General features: G+C 39.5%; 1 protein-coding gene across 2 annotated transcripts in view; it reads right to left on the bottom strand.

The window, feature by feature from the left end:
• Adam18 (ADAM metallopeptidase domain 18) overlaps positions 1-22,353 on the bottom strand; it is a 59,425-nt gene that overhangs the window by 11,537 nt on the left and 25,535 nt on the right. For both annotated transcript variants that reach the window (XR_007236262.3, XM_048456387.3), the window contains exons 14-17: positions 19,801-19,999; positions 13,056-13,155; positions 11,459-11,645; positions 8,212-8,292 (exon numbers count right to left, since the gene is read on the bottom strand). Coding sequence is in view for 1 of the 2 variants with exons in the window: in XM_048456387.3 (XP_048312344.3) it covers positions 8,212-8,292; positions 11,459-11,645; positions 13,056-13,155; positions 19,801-19,999 (567 nt within the window). In the remaining variant the exon portion in view is untranslated. The remainder of the gene's footprint in view (positions 1-8,211; positions 8,293-11,458; positions 11,646-13,055; positions 13,156-19,800; positions 20,000-22,353) is intronic.

The raw sequence follows: 22,353 nt of genomic DNA, 5'->3' as shown, positions 1-22,353 counted from the left end.
GCTTGTGCCAAGTTGACATAAAAGGTAGGCTGACAGCCAACAACATCTATTTCTATATTTTTGTCAAACTGTACCACCCATATTTCTTGAAGGCATTTACACACTTGTAAGTATAAATGTACGGATTAGCATATTTTTAAATTTTCACTCAGTCACCCATACTTATATAAGTACACTACAAAATTACCTTTCACATTTACATGTTTTTAAATAAGTTAGTATTTTTAAAATCCATTAAAGCTATTAACCTGACTTTTTCTGCATCTCAAAAGAGAGTTCAATAAAGTGAGTTTGAGTTGAATTATAGTCTTAGATTCTACAAAGTTTGAGTGTGTGTGTGTGTGTGAGAGAGAGAGAGAGGTGTGTGTGTGTGTGTGTGTGTGTGTGAGAGAGAGAGAGAGAGAGAGAGAGAGAGAGAGAGAGAGAGAGAGAGAGAGAGAGATGCTTGTTCATATTGCAGCTGGAGGAAACCATCAAGTGACTTGCTATACCATGCCCTGCCATATTTGCTTCAGAGATGGTTTCTCACTGAATCCAGAATTCACCATTTTTCACCTAGGCTGGCTACCCAGTCATCTCAAGTGATCTTCATGTCCGAACTCTTCATCGCAGGGGTTAGAGCTGTGTAGGCTGCATTTTTTGTGGTTCTGGACATCAGACCCCAGGTCCTCATGCTTGTACAGAAGGAACTCTTATCCGCTGCTGTGTAGAGGCTTCCTCCAAGATTTAAACCTTTCACTCTTGGGGGAAGCTTATTAAGATGGGGTGTGTAAAAGGAGGGGAAGTAACAGGATGATCTCAAAGGAGATGAAACTTTCCATCCTGCAGGGAAGCTCCTCAAGCTCAGGAAACAAACAACATGTCGGCTTCAGGAAGTCACTGAAGTTGAACAGATCCATTAGATCCCCTCCTCCCCCATAGTGTATAGACAGTACATAACATTGAGAGACATTTTCTGACTAGTCAACCTGCCCAGAAGAGGCAGAGACAAGTCAAGCATTCTGGGAGAGAATCAGACCAACTGAGGTCCACCTGGAAAGGACGCTCTCAACCTGCTGAGTTTTCTACAGACTGTGCAGTGGGCTCCAGGTTCCCAGCTTTGTGAGCTGTCGCCCATACTGGGGTAGGCTTTGGTGACGTCACTGTTCTGGGTCATTTCTGTCCCTTTAAGCACCTGCTTAGCCGTATTACTACAAGTTACCTTAATAAAACCCATTGATTCATGAAGTTGGACTTTGGTGGTATCCTGAAATCATCTGTCATCCTTTCTCTAGCTGAGGCAAGTAGACATTATTCATATCTCCCCAGTAATATTATCATACAACATCAGCTGGGTCATCTCCTCACCCCTGTACACACACTACAAAGTAGACTTTCAGTTGATAGATGTATATTTCTATTGTTGACTGTATGGTGTGTCAACAGTAAGCATATGAACACGTTGTTTGGAAGGTAGGGTTGGAATACTACTTGAAAACTATTTAGGTTTTATACAACCATTGGTAGCGCTGTGTGACTTAGTTCATACTTTTTATCACTGTGTTTCTCAAGTAACCTTGAGAAAGTCAGCTAGAGCAAACCCATACCAAATGTTCAGCATTTGTATTCTACATGGTGTTCCACATCCTTTTCAGAGGGGAAAACATTTCAGACCACACATTAGCTGACCTTTCTCATAGTAAAGATGGACAGCATCTCACTGTCCACTGAGGAGGCCACTGTCTGTCCACCTAGGAAGCCAGTAGGCCAGTGTCTACTGAGGAGGCCACCGTCTGTCCACTGAGGAGTCCATTGCCCTCCTCTTTCCCAGCAGGACTGAAAGAAACTGGCAAGATGAGAGACTTCAAGAATTTTGGGGGAATAAAGATAATAATCCTATAGAATCAAGCACATCATTTATTGGGAAATGAAAATCTATATCTCCCTCTAGACATGCATCTCTCAAAATATATATTTCCATCTGGACTTTAAACAAGGTGGTATTGCAAAACACCACCTCTCTCATAAAAGGAGGCCATTCTCATGACAGAACCTTTGTTCTGAAATAGGAAATATGATTTCTCTAGTGATGACATGACTCTTATGAAATAAACTTGATGTAATGCATAGGATCCCTTATAATATATGAGACCTTCAGGTTCCCAAAAGCCAAACAATATGCAGAATGTAGAGGTCAAGGTTATGTAGAACATGCAAAAATATAAATGATCAAGACATAGATGTGCACAAAAAAGAAGTGTCTATCTAGGTTTGTGATATAAAAGAATAAAGCTTAGAAACAGATGTCTATTAAAAAATTAACTTGTATCCAAAGATTACAGTCCATAATTCCTTTTGTATAAAGTACAGAAAGAGAAGGAATTCAAAATTATTTAATATGCGGTAAAAGGAAATATAAAGGGAAAATACAACTAGTAAATAGTCTCTAATATATTCAATAATAATTCTTTAAAATGCAGAGAGGAGAGGGTCCTGCAAACAAAAATACATCAAGAAGAGACACACTAGAAACCCAAATAGGGAAAACACATGTTCTAATTCCCTTTTTGTTGCCGTGACAAAACACCCTGACAAGTTGTCCAAGAGACTCTCAAAATGGTAGCTGTTATCCTTGGTTGCTCACCAGAGGTGGGTGGTAAGTACTGTCCAGATGCTAATGCAGCTGTTCCTGGCCATGGGAGCCACACTTGGCTCCTAGCACTTGGGAGGGTATGGCAGGAGGACCATGTACTTGAGGTCAATCTCAGCTACACATGGAACTCAAGGCCAGCCTGGGCTACAAGACCCTGCCTCAAAGAAAACAAACAAACATGCTTAGTCTCCAGTCATCAGTATGGACCTATGGGTAATAAAAGTAAAATAAATAAAATTTATGAAAAATTATATGTTCAAGAATTGATGATCTAGGAGAAATGGCCTAATTCCCTAAAAGAAAAAAAAATCCATGAAAATGTACATGAACAGAAACACATACTATGAATTCTTCTATAATAAGTAACAAAATTAAATGAATGTTTACTTTCAAAATAGAGAGCACGAAGCCCAGATTTATTCTTTCATGAATCAGACCAATGTTTAAAAGTTGCATCAATTTATCTATAGTCTATAACAACAGAAAGGAAAGGGATCCTTATAAATCCATTCTACCAGGCTAGCATGACCTTAGTTCCAGGTCAGATACCATGTAACACAAAAGAAAAGCCACAAGCCAATATTACTCCAAACACAGTGGAGAAATCCTCAAAAATACTTGTAAGAGCCGGGCGGTGGTGGCGCACGCCTTTAATCCCAGCACTCGGGAGGCAGAGGCAGGCGAATCCCTGTGAGTTTGAGGCCATCCTGGTCTACAAGAGCTAGTTCCAGGACAGGCACCAAAAACTACAGAGAAACCCTGTCTCGAAAAATCAAAAAAAAAAATACTTGTAAAATTAAATTCAACAGATCATAATCCAATAGCATTTATTGATGGTCTGTAGACAGGATTTAAGTTAAAAACGAATTCTCATAATCCATTATATCCATGAACTGAGTAAGAAAAAGGTCATACGATTGTATGAACAAAGAGGGATAATTTGATAAATTCAGTGCCATATACAATGGGCACTCTTAGAAAACAGGGACTAAACAGTAAACTGCTTATAATGAAAAAAATTCGATGAAAATGAAGCAAACAAAATGCACCCTGTGATGGGTGGGAAACCAGCAAAGCATCATGGAGTACATCTCTTCCATTTCTTTACAGCATGCACTAGAAATGTAGAAAATGCAGCAAGATAGGTAAAGGAGATAAAACACACAAAACTGAGAAAGAGATAATACTGTCCCTCAAGGCAGTCTAATGCAAACATCAGATATATGCTCAATTGTTTACAGTAGTGGGCAGTAGGAATTTGGACTTAAAAATATAATGCCATTTACACAGGTAAAATGGCACACTTATTTATGAACATAATTATTTATAAATATGATTTATGTTAAGAAAACAGCAAAAATTGGATTGAACTAAATTTTTAGTAGGACAGTGATGATGCATGCCTTTAATACTAGAACTTGGGAGGCAGAGGCAGGTGAACCTCTATGAGTTTGAGGCCAGCCTGGTCTCCAGAGTTCCAGAACAGCCAGGGTTACACAGAGAAACCCTGTCTCAAAAATAATTTTTTTATTGTATAGAACTGGAGAGATAGTCCATGTTAATGGAATGCTTTTAGGATGTTGGATCTTACCAAAATGATCCATAGATTCACCATGACCCTTACCCAAGTCCCAGGCAAGTTATCTCATGGATACAGACTACAGAGATCTGTCAAGCTAAATCATGTATTTAAAGAAAAAAGGTCTAGAACAAACAATGCTTTTCACTGTTGACAAAGAGCTAAGATGAATAACTTCGTTTTATGATCGTTTTATGAACCATAAACTATACAAATCATGAAAATGTGGCACTGGTAAAAAAAATAGAACAGTAAAGGAAGTTCAATTTAGATCCATAAGTTAGTTTTCCTTTAAAAATATTTTGCTGGATCCCACTCTCACCACTGGACAGGACTGTGAGACAGAAAATTAACAGAGAATAAGGAAACTAAGAGATGTTATGAATCAAATGGACTTAACAGACATCCATAGAACATTCCATCCAAACATCTTCTCAGCACTTCGTGGAACCTTCTCAAAAACTGACCACCTACTAGGTAACAAAGCAAACCTCAACAGATACAAAAAAAATGCAATAATTTCATGTATCTTATCGGATCACCATGACTTAAAATTAGAATTCAACAGCAACACTAAATTCAGAAAGCCCACAAACACGTGGAATTTAAACAATGCTTACCTGAATCACGAATGGGTCAAGGAAGAAATACAGGAAGAAATTAATGACCTCCTAAAATTCAGTGAAAGTGACCTCACAACATACTCGAATTTATGGGTCACAATTAAAGCAGTGTTAAGAGGAAAGTTTATAGCACTAAATGCCTACATAAAGAAGCTGGATAAATACCACACTAGTGAGTTAACAGAACGCCTGAAAACTCTAGAACGAAAAGAAGCAAGCTCAACCAGGAGGAGTAAGCAGCAGGAAATAATCAAATTGAGAGCTGAGAGCAATAAAATAGAAACAAAGAAAGCAATACAAAAAATCTAAGAGGCAGAGTTTGTTCTTCGGTAAACCAATAAAATAGGCAAATCTTTATCAAAGCTAACCAAAAGGAAGAGAAAGAATATCCAAATTAACAAAATCAGTAAAGAAAAGGGGACATGATAACAGACGTAGATGAAATCCAGAGAATCATTGGGCCATATTTCAAAAACCTGTACTCCACAAAATTGGAAAACTTAAAGGAAATGAAATTTTTTCTGAATAAATATTACTTACCAAAATTAAATCAAGACTAGATAAGCAAATTAAATAGACTTATAACTGCTAAAGAAGTAGAAATAGTCATCAAAAGTCTCCCAACCAAAATGCAGCCCAGGACCAGGTGGTTTCAGTGCAGAATTCTACAAGATTTTCAGAGAAGAACTAAGATCAATACTCCTCAAATTGTTCTACACAATAGAAACAGAGGAACATTCCAAACTCTTTTTATAAGACTATAATTACCCTGATACCCAAACAACACAAATACATTACTAAGAAAGAGAATTACAGACAAATCTCACTCATGAACATTGTTGCAAAAATACTCAATAAAATATTAGCAAACCAAATCCAAGAACACGTAAGAAAAATCATCCCCCATGATCAAGTAGGCTTCACCCCAGAGATGCAGGGATGGTTCAACATTTGAAAATCAGTCAATGTAATCCACCCTATAAACATTCTGGGGAAAAAACACATTAGATGCTGAAAAGGCCTTCAACAAAAGACAACATCCCTTCATGATAAATGTCTTGGAGAGAGCAGAAATACAAGGAACATACCTAAACATAATAAAGGCAATATACAGCAAGCTAACAGCCAACCTCAAACTAAATAGAGAGAAACTCGAAGCGATCCCACTGAAATCAGGAACAAAACAATGTTGTCCACTCTCTCCATATCTATTGGATATAGTTCTTGAAGTTCTAGATAGAGCAGTAAGACAACAAAAGGAGATCAAGGGAATACAAAACAGAAAAGAAGAGGTCAAATTCTCACTATTTGCTGATAATATGATAGTTTACATAAGTGACCCCCAAAATTCTACCAAGGAACTTCTAGAACTCATAAACACCTTCATTAATGTAGCAAGATACAAGATTAACTCAAAAAATCAGTAGCCTTTCTTTACACAGATGATAAATGGGCTGAGAAAGAAATCAGAGAAACATCACTCTCACAATAGCCACAAGTAGCATAAAATATCTTGAGGCAACTCTAACCAAACAAGTGAAACACCTATATGACAAGAACTTTAAATCTTTGAAGAACGAAACTGAAGAAGACACCAGAAAATGGAAAGATGTCCCATGGTCTTGGGTAGGTAGAATTAACATAGTAAAAATGTCAATCTTACAATGTAATGCCCATCAAAATCACAGCAAAATTCTTCACAGACCTAGAAAGAATAATACTCAACTTCATATGGAAAAAATAAACCCAGGATAGCGCAAACAATCCTGTACAATAAAAGAACTTCTGGAGGCATCACAATCTCTGACTTCAAACTCTACTTCAGAGCTACAGTATTGAAATCAGTCTGGTACTGGCATAAAAACAGACAGAAGGACCAATGAAACTGAATTGAAAACACAGATATTAATCCACACATCTTCGAACACCTGATTTTTGACAAAGAAGCAAAAAATATCAAATGAAAAAAAGAAAGCATATTTAACAAATGGTTGTGGCATAACTGGATATCAACACATAGAAGAATGAAAATAAATTTATATCCATCGCCTTGCACAAAACTCAAGTCCAAATGGATCAAAGACCTAAACATAAAACCAATCACACTGAATCTCATAGAAGAGAAAGTGGGAAGTGCACTTGAACTTGAAAACTTAGGCAAAATTCCAGGCACACACTCAAGATGGCTGTGCTGGCTGTTTTTCAGTCAACTTAACACAAACTAGAGTCATTTGGAAAGAGAGACTCTCAACTGAGAAACAAGCGTTTGTAAAATAGGCCTATGGGCAAGTCTGCAGTGCATTTTTTTTTATTGATGATTGATGTGGAGAGCCCAGCTCACTGGAGACAACACCACTCCCAGCACAGCCATGTGGAGCAAGCCACGTGGAACAAGCCAGTGAGCAGCATTCCTCCATGGCTCTGCTGGAACTCCTGTCTCCAGGTTCCTGCCTGAGTTCCTGCCCGGATTCCTTTCATTAGTGGAGTATAACCTGAGAGTTGTAAGGTGAAATAAATGCTTTCCTCTCCTAAAAAAAAAAAAATTGTTGGAAGGACAATATATACAGGGAAATATAAATAAACATGAATGGAAAAGTTTTATTGAATGAAAAAACCAAACAATCAAGGTAAAGTAATTAAATAAACAGCAATCTTTAAAAAGTGTGCCCAGTAAAGCAGAGGATCAAAAAATTACACACACACACACACACACACACACACACATACACACACACATATACACACACATATACACACACATACACACACACTTATTTTCTGCTTTATTGAAAGTATTAAGAATGAAACATTAAAAGAAAGATCTAACAGAGGAAAGCCACAAAACTGGCCAAAAATCAGAATTACAGAGGGCAAGTGCAAAGCAAGAGGCTTGTCCGTGTTAACCTTTCCACACATCCCAAAGCTGATAAATTCAGATATTATAAAACTGAATGCAAATAAATTTGAACAAATCCAAGTCTATTCTTTCTATTTTTGCTTTTTGTTGTTCTTGCTATTTTATTTATTTTATTTTATTATACTACATGCCAATTTCCTTTTAGGAAGTCCCCACACCTGTAAATGTTAAAAAATAAAAAGCAGTATCTAGGCAGGAGAAATTTTACATTACTAGATAAATGATTGCGAGAAATTAAAAACGCTCCTGAAATGAGCAAAACATGCAATTCACTCGATGGCATTGAGAAGGCTCATTTGATTTTCTCGTTTTAACCTACTGGTCATAGTCACGTCATTTAAGAGTAGTGCAGCCATCGATCAGTTCTCCAAAGCAGGAGATCGGAACTGCCCACAGTCGCTGCACGGGCACAGGAATCACCTGCACGGGCACAGTCCCCTGCACAGTCACAGTCACTTACCCCATTCCCTTTGCACTTCTTAGTAGCATTACAGTCATTTCCTGTTAGATCAACTTCTTGGCAGGTTCTGTTTATGCAATACTAAAATTAAACACACGATATTTCACGGTCACAAATGCCGCATAAAAATAAACCACTATTTGTTACATAAAAGACACACATTTGTTGCATAAAAGATGTCCAAGACCTGCTTATCCATTTTGCTTTGATTCCAATACCAATATTCTAGCTTTCTAAAGTAAGCCCCTCGACAGCAATGGTATCAAAGCAGGAGGAGCCTCTCTACTTGGAGCTAGACAGGGACTATGTGTGGTTTGAATTTTGATCCCTACAGTTTGAACTGACTGAAATCCACATTGCATTTCCTACACTGTCAATATTTGATGGATTTTTGGATAGAAGTCAAAATTGCCCCCTTAAGGCTGGAGAATAATTTTTCTTATGTCCCAAATACAATTCATAAGTTGTTTTGACTCTTTGTGGTGGCATATATCAGAATTATAAGGTAAGATAAATAGTTTAACTTTGTCTTTTGGCAATGACCAAGCCTTGTCCTGTCAAAGTAGCAACCAAATGGTAATCGGTAATCTGGTATGTAATTATTTTGGTCTCATTTAACTTTTTCTATTTTGTTGGGCTTGGTAGCTTATTTTTTTCAGTTGTTGACACAAGATATAATTAAGTAATTCACAAAATGAATACATCAAATGTGGGTGAAAATGAGATCTTTGTATTTATTCAACATTAACATGTAACCAATAAATAAATCATAAATTGTATATACTAGCCTTTCTTTGATCCTTACAGTCAATATGCAATGCAATATTAAGTATTCTAGCTGGAGCAATTTAGATATTAAAAAGAAAGAAAAGATATTCAAATCACAAAGGAAGTAATAAAATTATTTGTTTGTAGATGACATGATCATGTATGTAAGGGATCTCCAATGTACACAGACAGACTATACAGAGATGCTCGTGCCAACACATGCAGACTGACTGACTGTGGACAGATGGCTATGTAATCACACACAGGCCTGTAGGCTGCACAAAGATATCTATTTAAATACACACAGGCTGACAGATTACACACAGATGGCTGTGCAAACACAGGCTGACACACTACACATAGATGTCCAAGAAAACGTACACATAGACTGACTGACAGACTGTAAAGATCAGGCAAACACACCCAAGCTGACAGACTGTCCCCAGATTCATTTACTAGCACACATAGTCTCATACTGCACACTGATGCCTTTGCAAACACACGCCGACTTACAGACTGCACATGGAGGTAGTACAGGCACACACAGATTGGTAGACTACTCACAGATGCCCATGAAAATGCACACTGACTGATTATACACAGATGAATGTGCAAACACACACAGGCTGACAAGCTCCACACAGATGCGTGTATATAAACACACTAACACACTGCACACAGACCAGCATGGAAACACATAGGAAGTCACAGAAGGCACACAGATGGACAGGCAAACATATACAGAAGGTCAAACCACACACAGATGCCTGTGCAAACACACAGACTTACAGATTACATAGAGATACACAAGCAAACACACACACACACACAAACTTGATACATCAACGAATTCAGCAGTTTCAGGATAACATATCAAGTTGAAAAAAATCAGGTACAGTTCTACCAATTAACAATGGACAATCCAATAAAGATATTTACAGTTTTTGTCTTTATAATAATAACACAATATTTACTTAGAAATAAATTTAACCTAGCAGAAAGAAAGAGTCAGGTTTGGGCCATAGACTTGAAAAGCTACCCCCTCACCCGCCAGGCAGAGTCACCTGTGACCCTGACCAGGAGCACCACGCTACCTTCTACAAACTAACAACTGTCACTTTTAGGGATTTTTTTTGGTCAAATTCTTCATTCACAAGGCAGTCATGATTGGCACTCTTGGAAGTTCATTTGTTCCCACTTAGATGATGAGAAAATTTGGCATGCTGTCCTGGCAGCCGTGGAGTCAGGGCACACTATCTGGGGTGGGCTAGGTCCCAGTGCTTGGAGCTTCTACCTCATAGTCCTGTGTGGAATTCTGATCAAGGTATCTGGGGCTACTACCCTATTAGAAGGTCTGAGCTGAAAGATACACCTTCATTAATGACTTGCTCATCTATCTGGGGGTGGAGTTCTATTCCTCCCTGGTTATCTGAGTAGGGGTTATGTGTGTCTCAGGCTCAGAACTGTGGACTTCTCTATGGCTGCAGCTCACAACACTAAAATATTCTAAGACAAGAGAAACAGGCCAGGCCCACCATGCACCACACTTCCCTAACCTATTATTCCAAATCTCTTTATTCTATTTGTGCTAAGTGAGCTCTTAGATGTAGCTCATGAGGAAGTTGGCCACACAAGGCAGCCAAACCAAGGAACTGGGTTACTCAGCATTAATAAGCATCTCTGGGGTTCAGGAACCACTGATTTTGGGGTTAAGAGTTGATTCTATAATCTCCAAGTAAAGGTTAAAGGCCCCACTTCTGCGCTAACGTGTTTATAACCGCTGCTTTTAACCTCAAAGGACTATTCGTGTGTTTTCAAAGCTGGGTCCCCTCATCCCCTAGACTGATAAACTCTGAACTTTAGTTCTGCCTTAGTAGAATGACTACACGAGCGTAACTTGTGTAAGTGTGTACATGTGCAAGCACAGCTATGCATGCACTTACGAACCCATCTCTGTGCGATAGCCATTAGCCGTGCTTTCCTAGGTCAGCTTTGGCTCTTCCAAACTGTTCACACTTACTCTCTGATCAGATACATAAGCACATGATTTATTTAATATGGATATGGCTTGCAGCGAAGACAGGTGAAATGAAAACTCGGAATTTACTATTGTAAATTATTAGGTCTAAAAATAATAGCACTTGGTGGTTACTAGACTCATGTCAAAAAACATGTACTTTTTAGCTGGGCAGCGGTGGCGCACACCTTTAATCTCAGTCAGTTTGGTCTACAGAGTGAGTTGCAGGACAGCCAGGAGTACACAGAGAAACCCTGTCTCAAAACAAACAAGCAAACAAATGAAGCCCAAGCCCACATTTTGTCCACATAGGGACTGAGAGGAAGCAATGCAACCTGCTAACTAAGGCTTATTTCACACCATATTGGAAAGGAACACAAAGTATCAGGGTCAGACTGTGATCACTGTCCTGGAACACGGCTGTGGTAATTACACAGCTAAACGTAATCCTCAGCCTCTTACCATCTGGGGTCCACACACAGTGCCATCAGCCACAAACGCATAATCTCTGCCGTCTGACCTCATAGATAACCCCGGAGGCATGGACAGGCACACGCTGTCATGGACATACGAATATACCACGGACCGGGCTGTGCTTTTGTGATTCTGGTGTGGCTGAAAGCAAGCTAATTTCCCACAGAGAACATCCCTGGAAACGGAAAGGACAAAATTCTTCATCATTTTACTTTTCAGTGATCCCAGCTTCCTTAAGTATTGCGTGGATAGTGGCCTGAATGCTTGGCTCGTGTCAGAAAACCGGAAAAATGACACAGTAGCAACATTGTTTTATGATGCTCTAAGATTTTTTAAAACATAAATGGCTAAATGCAAGCAGATTAATTAGCACTGTGGCAGAACTGAGATGTTTATGCTTAGTTTACGCATCTACGGGTAACTTTATTTTCTAGTGTAGGTCTTGATGGACACTTAGGCTGACTTTAATACAGTTCGGCCAGGCTGGACCTGTCACCTAAGTTTCCCAGTGGTGGCAAACCATGTAGCCTTTCAGTATCTTTTGATTATGTGTCATTATATATATATATATATATATATATATATATATGTATATTATTATACCTCATAGAATTTCACAATACACTTGTCACTCAAAACTGTGTATACATATGTGCTCATATGTGCATGTGTGCGTGTACATGGAGGCCAGAAGACAGCAAGGGGGGTTAGTGCCAGTCACCTTTACTTTTTGTTTTTCGCTGGCCTCGGGCTCACTGAGTAAGTTAGGCTGGGTGACTAGTAAGTTCCTGAGAGCTGCCTCTCTCTCTCTCTTTCTCTCTCTCTCTCTCTCTCTCTCTCTCTCTCTCTCTCTCTCTCTCTCTCTCCCCAGCACTGAGATCACAGTGTCAACCCTCACATCTTAGCCCTCTTCCCCTGAGTTCTGTGGTTCCAACTCAAGCAAGACTTTACAGGAGCTAGAATTTTCCCAGCCCCTTGTGACTTTTTAAAAAAATACCCAAGTAAAATTCTGGCAGCACTTGCTACAATGCCATCACCCCCAGTATGGATCCAGGAGCTGTTTTATGCTATAAAAAACCATGTTACAATAGTCCAGTCTAGCCATTGAGACAAGCTCTGTAGCTTTACATATCAGTCATTTGGAAATAACAAACAAGGTGAGAATTTCTTTTCTCTCAACAATTGTATGTTAAAATAAATCAAAATACCCACTTTAGGACACCTAAATGATAGACAGACTTAAAACATGAGTCAATTTTAATACTTAATTGAGAACAGAACTCCCTATTTTCTGAAAACTGGTCAATTCCTCTTATTAAATTTCATTCTATTCCTCATTCAGTCAAATTCTTAGTGCGGTAAAGGGGAAAAACTGGAGAAAAGTGAAAAGTCTGAATTTCTATGAGATTACACACATGTACACATGTGTGCAGGGTGTTCATGGCACATACACACATGAGTGTGTCCATGCATACATGAGAATATTTTCCTATCAAACAATTTGATAGTTGTTTTTATTTAGTATTTGACCCTTGTCAAGCAACGGTTCTCAGAAGAAAAAAACAACCACACTTTACATACATACTTTTGTCCACATGGGGATGAATTTTTAAAATCACAGCTTGCCAGTTTTTCACGTGGTGAATTAACTTTTTCAAAACAGGCATAGGAGGCGCCTTGAGAACCTAAAATGGGAAACACGACCTTTAGGTTATTATCCTTAATGCAGATTACGTGCTCTTTAATAACAGACTAACAAAACTACCCTTTCAAAATAGGCATGTATTTTTCCAGCTTTTCTTGCTTTTCATGGGCAACCTGCCAATGTCATAACACAATACAAAAGAGATCATATCCAATGCTAGTAGTTACATTGATGTATTTATGTATTTCTTTGTTGTTTTGAAACAAGGTGTACTATACATCTCAGACTGGTCTTGGCCTTGAAAAATCTCCTGCCTCATCCTCCTGAGGGTTAGCAGTAGATGTATGTCCATCTTTGCTCCCTTAAATTTTTTCTAAATATATATATATATATATATATATATATATATATATATATTGTGTGTGTGCCTGAATATGTGCCTATACAAGTGCATTGTGCACATATACGCCTGTGTGTATACATGTCTCTATATGTAGAGATCAGAGTGAAAGTTTATGTATTTCTCCTCATGTGTATACATGCCTATAATATTCAGTCCTCTAAATTGGTGACAAGATAAATAACCAAAGCTAATAAATAGTCAGAACTGAATATAGTGTTTGGATTGCACAGCATAGCCTAAGACGCTTCCATTGGTTCTTCCAGACCTGCCTTCTCTCCCTGTGGGAGAGCATCCATCATCTCTGCATAGACATAATCAAGAGAAAGTAAGTAAAGAAAACAATTAAAAGGGAGACAAACACTTTAATAAGGAACATTTAAACACAATAATGAGATTTTCAGAATTAGTTACAGAGTTTTTCCACAGTAAGTTCCTAGGACATTCCATCAACCAGAGGATTTTAATAACTAGGAGAAGATACCAAGACCAACTCAATGGGGAGAGACTGCATCTTTATATTTCTTACATTATTTAATGTTTAGATATGACTAATTGCCTAAGGCATTTCAAAATGTGTTTGTTATGTTTATAAATGATAAAATGATAGTGATCTTGAGTTTAGTGAACCTACAGATGAGGATGACTGCATGTTCTTATTGTGACCACGTTTTGATATGATTGTCTGCCAAACCAGACCTCTAACCTTACTTGAACCTACTCTTTATATTTCCAAAAATTCACGCTTCTCTCACTACTTTTGTAAAAAGAATTATTATTGCTATCATTATTATTATTATTATTAGATATAATAATTCTTCCAAAACAGAAACTTCAGATTGAACCTGAAACTCCAAGCTTGGACCAGGATGCACATTCTTCATGCCAGCCCCGTGTCCACAAGAGTCATATGCAACCTTCAATCCCTCCCTAATCTGCAGTATTCATATAAAGTCCACAGACTCAGACCTCAACACAAAAATATGAAGAAGAAAGATATGAAAGACCAAGGCTGGATCCCCTGCTCTAGCCCCCTAGTCCTATAGGAGAATTCAAGGGGCATTACCTAGAACCCTGAACACAGAATTCAAGAATTACCTAGAACCCCGAACACAGAATTCAAAGAAAGAACCATGAGCACCACCAATGAATTGAAGAAGCTGAAGTAAGGCACAAAGGACGGCTCAGTGACCTTAAGGAGGTTAGATGTGGGAGTTATCCTGAAGAAAGTACAAGCATAAGGCTGATGGGAAAACTGAAAACAGCCAGGGGTTTGAAAATATGCACACACAAGTAACATTATACAGACTGATTAGGTTGTATTTATGTATTTAGGAATATATATATACACATACACAATACATACATATATGTGTGTGACAATAATTAATGAAAAAAGAGATCATTAATTTGAAGGGGAACAAGGAGAGACATATGGAAGGGTTTGGAGGGGGAAGGGGAAATGGTGTAATTATTTTATAATGTCAAAAACTAAAGAAATATAAAAGAATATAAGAATTTGAAAAAACAGAAAATGAACACGCAGAAAATGTGGCCACCATGAAAAGACCGAATATTCATGTTATAGGAATAGATGAGGCACAAAAATCTCAATTCAATGGCATAGATTAGATCTTCAACAGGATCATAGAGAAAAATATCCGTAAATTAAGATACACCCATACAGACACAAGAATCACAGGGAATACAAACCACAGAAGACCAAAAAAGACACACAAGCCAATAAATGTAATAAACCACATAAATGGACTGAAAGATAAAAATAGGATTATCCTCTCAATAGGTTCAGAAATTCTCTGACAACATCAAACATGCCTTCTTGATAAAAGTTCTAGAGAATGTACAACTGAGGGAACATTCCCCAACATAGTAAAAAGCTACAGGTGAGAAACTGACAGCCAACACTGTCCTAAATGGAGGACGACTTGACGCACACACACACACACACACACACACACACACACACCGAGATCATGAATGTGGCAGGGCTGTCCACTCGCCTGCTCCTTTTCTGCACTGTGCTGGAAGCACTGCCGGAACAATAAGGCGGGGCGGGGGAATTGAAGGGATACAAATAGAAAAAGAATAAGTCCAACTATCCCTATATGCAGATGGCATGATATTGTACATTAGAGAGCCAAAAGAATTCTACCAGAAAACTTCTAGACATGATCACCAATTTCAGCAATGTGGCAGGATACAAAATTAACTTGCACAAATCAGTAACTTTTCTATACACCTCCAACAAATGCAGAGAAAGAGATCATGACAGATCCCCATCATAAAAGATTCAAAGGAAGGAAAATATCTGGGAATAAACCTAACCAAGGAGGTGAAAGACTTCTACAACAAACACTGTAAATCTCCAAAAGAGAGAGGGGGGGAGAGAGAGAGAGAGAGAGAGAGAGAGAGAGAAGGAGAGACAGAGATAGAGACTAGAAAATGGAAAGACATCCCATGCTCTTGGATTGATAAAATTAATATTGTGGGATGACCACTTTACCAAAAGCAACTCATATATTCAACGCCATCCCAATCAATTTTCACATAATAGAAAAACTATCCCAAATTCTTATGGCACCACAGGAGACCCCAGATGGCAAACAATCCTGGGTATAAAGAACTGAGGGATTACCATTACAGAGTCAAGATATCCTACAGAGCCATAGTAATAAAAACAGTATGGTACTGGGGCAAACACAGACGTGTAGATCAATGAAACAAAGTCATAGACTTAAATGTGAGCACACATAACTACTGCCATCTAATTCTCAACAATGGTGACAAGAGCAGACCCTTGAGAAAAGACAGCACCTTCAACAAATGGTGCTGGGGAAACCGGATGTCCACATACAGATGAATGAAGCTGGAGCTGGACCTTTACAAAACCAACTCCAGGTGGATTGAAGGTCTACATGAGGAACCCAAACCCTGAAAATGCTGGAAGAAAATATAGGCAATCTCTACAGGATGGAGGGTTTAGGGAAGGGCTTTCTGAACAGGGCCCCATTTGTTAAGAAATTGAGGCCAACAATTTACAAGTGGGACCTCATAAAATAGAAAGCTTCTTATAGATAAAGAGGCAAACCTGTGGAAAGGGAGATAGCCTCTGCCAACTACACAGCCGACAGAGGCCTCATACCCAGAATCAAAAACCCCAAAACAAACTTGCTCCAACCAAACGTCCTAAGTAAAAAGTGAGATACAGATCTGAACATAAAGTTCTTAAAGGAAGAAAAAAAATGGGTAAGGGATATCTTTGAAAGTGTTCAGCATGCTTAGTTAGGAAAATAAAAGTTAAAAGGGCTTTGAGATGTCTTGTACCCCAAGCCAGAATGGCCAAGATATCATTCAAATGAGTGTACACACACACATTATATATATGAAGGCATGCCACCTGCAGTGATAACACTCCCATTAAGAGACATAAGACTACATAGCAAACAATCTGGGGTCAGGCATGGGAAACTGCCTTTAGAATTGTTGAGCAGAGGAGTCAAGGAGTCTTCGAAAATCATATCCACCATTGTCATTGCTTTAGTTGCCTCCCAGAGGTTGAAGGTGGGTCCCTATTGCTTCAAACACTACAGTACTTCAGACACAATCAAGCTGGATCTGACCTGAAGCAGCCCTCCCTGGGGATTAGCTCTCAAGCTGCCTGAACCACAATGGCCAGAACAGCAAGAGTCCTAAAAGGTGTAATAGTGGCATTTCTATCGTGAGGGTAACCGACAGCTGTGTAATTGGACTTAAGGCACTCTCAGCACAGGGGAGTCCATGCCTGGTACTGTAAACTTGCCAACTCTCTGGCTGGTGGGGCCATGGAACCTAGAGGAAAGTCCACTACTGCTGCTATCTTAAGCGAGTATAATTTATAATTGCATTTTGAAGGCCTCTCCTTAGATCACAAGTAAGTGTAACTCTCACCTCTCATGCAAGGAGCTTCTTTTTGCATCAGAGAGCCCATCACAGAAATCCACAACTGGTCAAAACACAGAGAACAGCTGGCCATGGAGTGCCCAACCCCAATGAACACATCTCCAATATAACCACTACACCCAAGGCTCAGTGGACATTTCAGAGGAGAAACAAAGAGGCAGAGGATCGGGATAGATGCTGTTTGATAGTCTCCTATACACAAAGGGAGGCTGCATCAGTCAAAAGCTCAAAAACATTGTTGCCTAACCAGGGCCTGAACAATTACAGGAGTGGTTAGTACAGCAATGGAAAAGGCTCTCTCCCCAGATGAAGACCTACAGGCAACCAATGGCTGATGAAAGAGGCAAAACCAATTTTTCCTGTATCAAGCTGTCAGGTAATGTTATTCAATCCCAAGTAATCTGAAACACAAACACATAGGCTCAACACCAAATGGACTCAACTGACTATACTTATACTACATACGTGCATATGTTTGAAACAATAAAGAAGAGATCATGAACTTGAGAGACGGGGAAACACGTGAGGAGTTGGAGGAGCAAGGGAGTATGGTAAATATAGTGCTCATTACGAGATTATTTAAAAAATTACATTTAAAAAGGGTTTAAACAGAGTTACCTTATAACAAGGCAACTTAGCTCCAATTAGTCTTTATAAAGTAATAAGTCCAGTGCCAGGAACAGGTTGCCTCTTAGAGAGGTCCTATAGCTCCCCAAACATTATAGATTATTGCCAATGCTCGTGGCTACTTTTCAGAACTGAACGGGAAGATCTTGTAGCTGAAGATGCTACCAAGCTGGTACGACCTGAAAGTTTCATCCTTATTGGCTAACTTTAATGGTGCTGCTACACAATATGCATGTTACCAGAACAAAAAAGTCATTACCCTACTTATCCGCCTGAGATCTTGTACACTACAATTACAATGGCCTAGCAAAACGTGCATATTGGTACACTAGTGGTACAAATGTCCTGGGAGGGGGCTGGAGAGATGGCTCAGCGGTTAAGAGCATTGCCTGTTCTTCCAAAGGTCCTGAGTTCAATTTCCAGCAAACACATGGTAGCTCGCAACCATCTGTAATGAGGTCTGGAGCCCTTTTCTGGCTTGCAGGCATACACACAGATAGAATACTGTAAAAATAAATAAATAGATAGATAGATAGATAGATATTTTTTTTTAATGTCCTGGGAGTAACCAACCACTTTCTGCTCGGATGTAAGGCCAATCCCATACACTGGAACACATAGCTGTAATTTGGGATAAGAACATGCGGCTAGACAGGTCATATTGCCTGGGGAAAGTCTATTATTCTCACAATATTAACTAGACTCCTAATGACTTATGAATATACCCATACCTGCTCTGACTGGAGGATTTTTCTGAAGGCTCCCTCCCCACATCAGGCCACCCTTCCTGTTGACTGTGGCAGATTTTTCTTACTCTCTTCTTTTAAGCTCTGTTCTAATGAAGTTCCTCTCCACATTTTAATTGGAAACCAGTCTTTTCCTTTAAAGCCCAGTTGTGTTGTGTTTTCTCAGACAGGAAACTCCATCCATCCTAACTGTTCTCCCACCTCAAAGTCCAGTCATAACTCACACGTCCATGAGGTTCTCTGCTCATCTTGAAGTGTATTTCCTGTTATTTCCCAAATCCATTGATCTGGTGTCTAACATTGCATTGTAAATCTGTTGTGTATTCAAATTATTTTAATCACTTGACACATAGATAATCATATTGGGGCACCCTAAAAACACCAGCAGGCAAGCAGGAGTCTTATCTAGAGTCCTCTAAAAATGTTATTTAAAAAATATGAATAAGGTCAAGACAGGAGGATGGTGAGTTCAAAGTCAGCCTGGACTATACAATGAGACTGCCTCAGACAAACAAAATCTGTCACAAATCAGAGACAGGAGCTCTGGCCAGGTAGCCTGTGGCTGCTGCTGCATTGCCAGTTCCTTGGTCAGAACAGAACATGTTACATGTGGATGGCATTCACTGTCAGCTTTGCAAGGCTCACGTTTTCAATACTGGATTATGAATGTGGTAGATAATAGAAAATCAAGGCATCACTATCTGCTTATCTGCTATTCATATTTTAATATAATTTAGGAGAAATGGCCAACATTTTTTTTCAAACCAAACCTACATGGCATTTTTTTCTTGGAAAATTTCAATTATGCTTTTAATTTTTTTTCTTTAATTTCAGTTTAACCCTCCTTAAAACTGTGACCCAGGCTCTTCCTCGCCTAGGCTCTCTCTATGGCGTGTAATATATACTCCACGGAGCCATCCAAGTGCAGCACAAATACAAAAGAAAGCAGTACCTTTTCCAAATAAGCTGACACACTGGTCATTCAGAGCTTGGCACTGTCCGTTGTAGCAGTACGCAGATCCCAGCCGGCACAAATGGCCGTTCACTGCGAAGGTGTCGGGGACACAGTGGCTAGAGGATCCGTTGCAATATTCTGTGAAGTCACACTCTGGGTCAACAGCCTTCCGACAGGGAGTGCCTGCTGGTGACAGCTAGGGACAGGAGGAAAAAAAGATCAGGAGCTGCGAATGACTCTATAATTATTGGTCAAAGGAGTCAGTTAAACATGTCTGGTTGTGGCTGAGGGACTGACGCCTCCCCAGGCTAAGAATTCTAGAAAGGGGAATCCAGGTAAAATGTCCACTGGGAAGCCCAGAGAAGGGCAACTGTCTTCGGGATAGACATAGATCCCCACGGACAGCAGGCTGGCAGCTGCCCACAGCCTTGTGAATTCCAACACGAGCCACATGTGGATTGAGAAGCATAGAACAATTGGTTCCACCTCTGATGTTGGCAAGACCCGGAAGCCAGTTCCAGCTTTGACTCTTACTAGCTTATTTGTGTTGGAGAGACAATGGATCTCTTTAATATTTGCAAATTCCTAATGAAGATCACATTCTCATTTAAGGAATGCACATCTCACCACCGCCGTTGATATTCCCAGAACAAAAGGGTCTCTCTGCATAGTTCGGATGCGTTTTTATGGCTGGTTGACCACATTTCTCATCTGTTGCCATCCATAACAAAATATTTATAGTGTTCAAATGTTCAACTACCCTATGTATTGAAAACACAGACACACAGACACACACACACACACACACACACGCTATAAGCATATGTAATTGAACTAATGTTTAGTGAAATAGAAAGATAATTAATAAATAAAGTAGTGTCTTTAAAGAAATGAAAGAGAAAAATCTCAAGTTGGAATTTCCTTTTTTTTTTTTAGAAAGTAATTTTATTAAATTATAAAAGTTTCCATTTCCGCCCCTCCTCCCAATACCCTCCCACTCCCCTCACTCCCTCTCCTCCTCCCTCTCCATCCCTAAGAGCAGACAGGGTTTCCTGCCCTGTGGGAAGTTCAAGTTCCTCCCCCCTCCCTCCAGGTCCAGGAAGGTGAGTGTCCAGACAGACTGGATCCCCAAAATCCAGTATATGCAGGGGAAACAAGTACCAGTGTCATTGTCAATGGCTTTTCAGAAAGACTCCGGGCCAGCCACATTCAGAGAATCCAGCCACATTCAGAGAATCTGGTTGGATCGCATCCTCGTTGGAGAAGATCTTCACAAACCCCTCATCAGACAAAGGTCTGATCTCCAAAATATACAAAGAACTTAAGAAACTAGACACTAAAACTCTAATTAACCCAATTAAAAAATTGGATACTGAACTGAACAGAGAATTCACAACAGATGAACTTTGAATGGCCAAAAGGCACTTAAGGTCATGCTCAACCTCCTTAGCGATCAGGGAAATGCAAATCAAAACCACTTTGAGATACCATCTTACACCTGTCAGAATAGCTAAAGTCAAAAACACCAACAATAGCCTATGCTGGAGAGGATGTGGAGTGAGGGGAACACTCATCCATTGTTGGTGGGAATGCAAACTTGTGCAGGGACTGTGGAAATCAGTGTGGCGGTTTCTCAGGAAACTGGGAGTCAACCTCCCTCAGGACCCAGCAATTCCACTCTTGGGAATATACCCAAAAGATGCCCTATCATACCACAAAAGCATTTGTTCAACTATGTTCATAGCAGCACTATTTGTAATAACCAGAACCTGGAAACAACCTAGGTGCCCCTCAATAGAAGAATGGTTAAAAAAGGTGTAAAGTTGGAATTTCCTACCCTGGAGATACACGTCAGGAGGAATGAGAGGGCCAGCAGGACACTTCAGCGGACAAACGTGTCTGCTGCCAAACAGGGTGATGACAGGGGCCCAATGCCTGGAGACCTCATGGTGGAAACAGAGAACTGGCTCTTACAATTAGCTCTTTAACCTCCACCTATGCTGTGGCATACACGTGACAATTCATACACACACAAAAATGATTTTAAAAACTATTGAGAAATAAAACCTTTCCTAGGCAAACAGTAGCTGAGAGAACCCATTCTCAGTAGACCCAGACTATACGAAATAGTCAAGGGAGGCTTTCAGGTGTGAGAAATTTGGCATGAGGGCAGGGGTGTGGCTCAGTGATAGAGCACTTGCCTAGCATAGGCACAGGACAGGGGTGTGGCTCAGTATACGCCTAGCATCCACACAGACCTGAGTTTAATCCTTCACTGAATAAAGTAACAAACCATTAAATAAGGGAAGTGCAATTAAAATATAAGAAATATGATAATCCACAGATATTTGCAAAGGGAAATGAACAGAGTAGAAAATGGAATACATGGTGTTATCTTCTTTCTCCTTGCACGTGAACTAAAGGAAACAAAGGTGGCAGCAGCATTGATGGCTACAGCAGTGCTTTATGCAGCATCTGTATGGATATGACAGGACGAAAGGGTCGATTATTGAATCTACTCTGAAAAGAGAGAAGGGGGGAAATAGATTT

The sequence above is a fragment of the Myodes glareolus genome, chromosome 23, assembly GCF_982192425.1.
Source record: "Myodes glareolus chromosome 23, mMyoGla1.1, whole genome shotgun sequence".
Taxonomy (NCBI): Eukaryota; Metazoa; Chordata; class Mammalia; order Rodentia; family Cricetidae; genus Myodes; species Myodes glareolus.
Note: the sequence above shows the minus strand (reverse complement) of the source record. Positions and strands in the feature narration are given on the sequence as shown.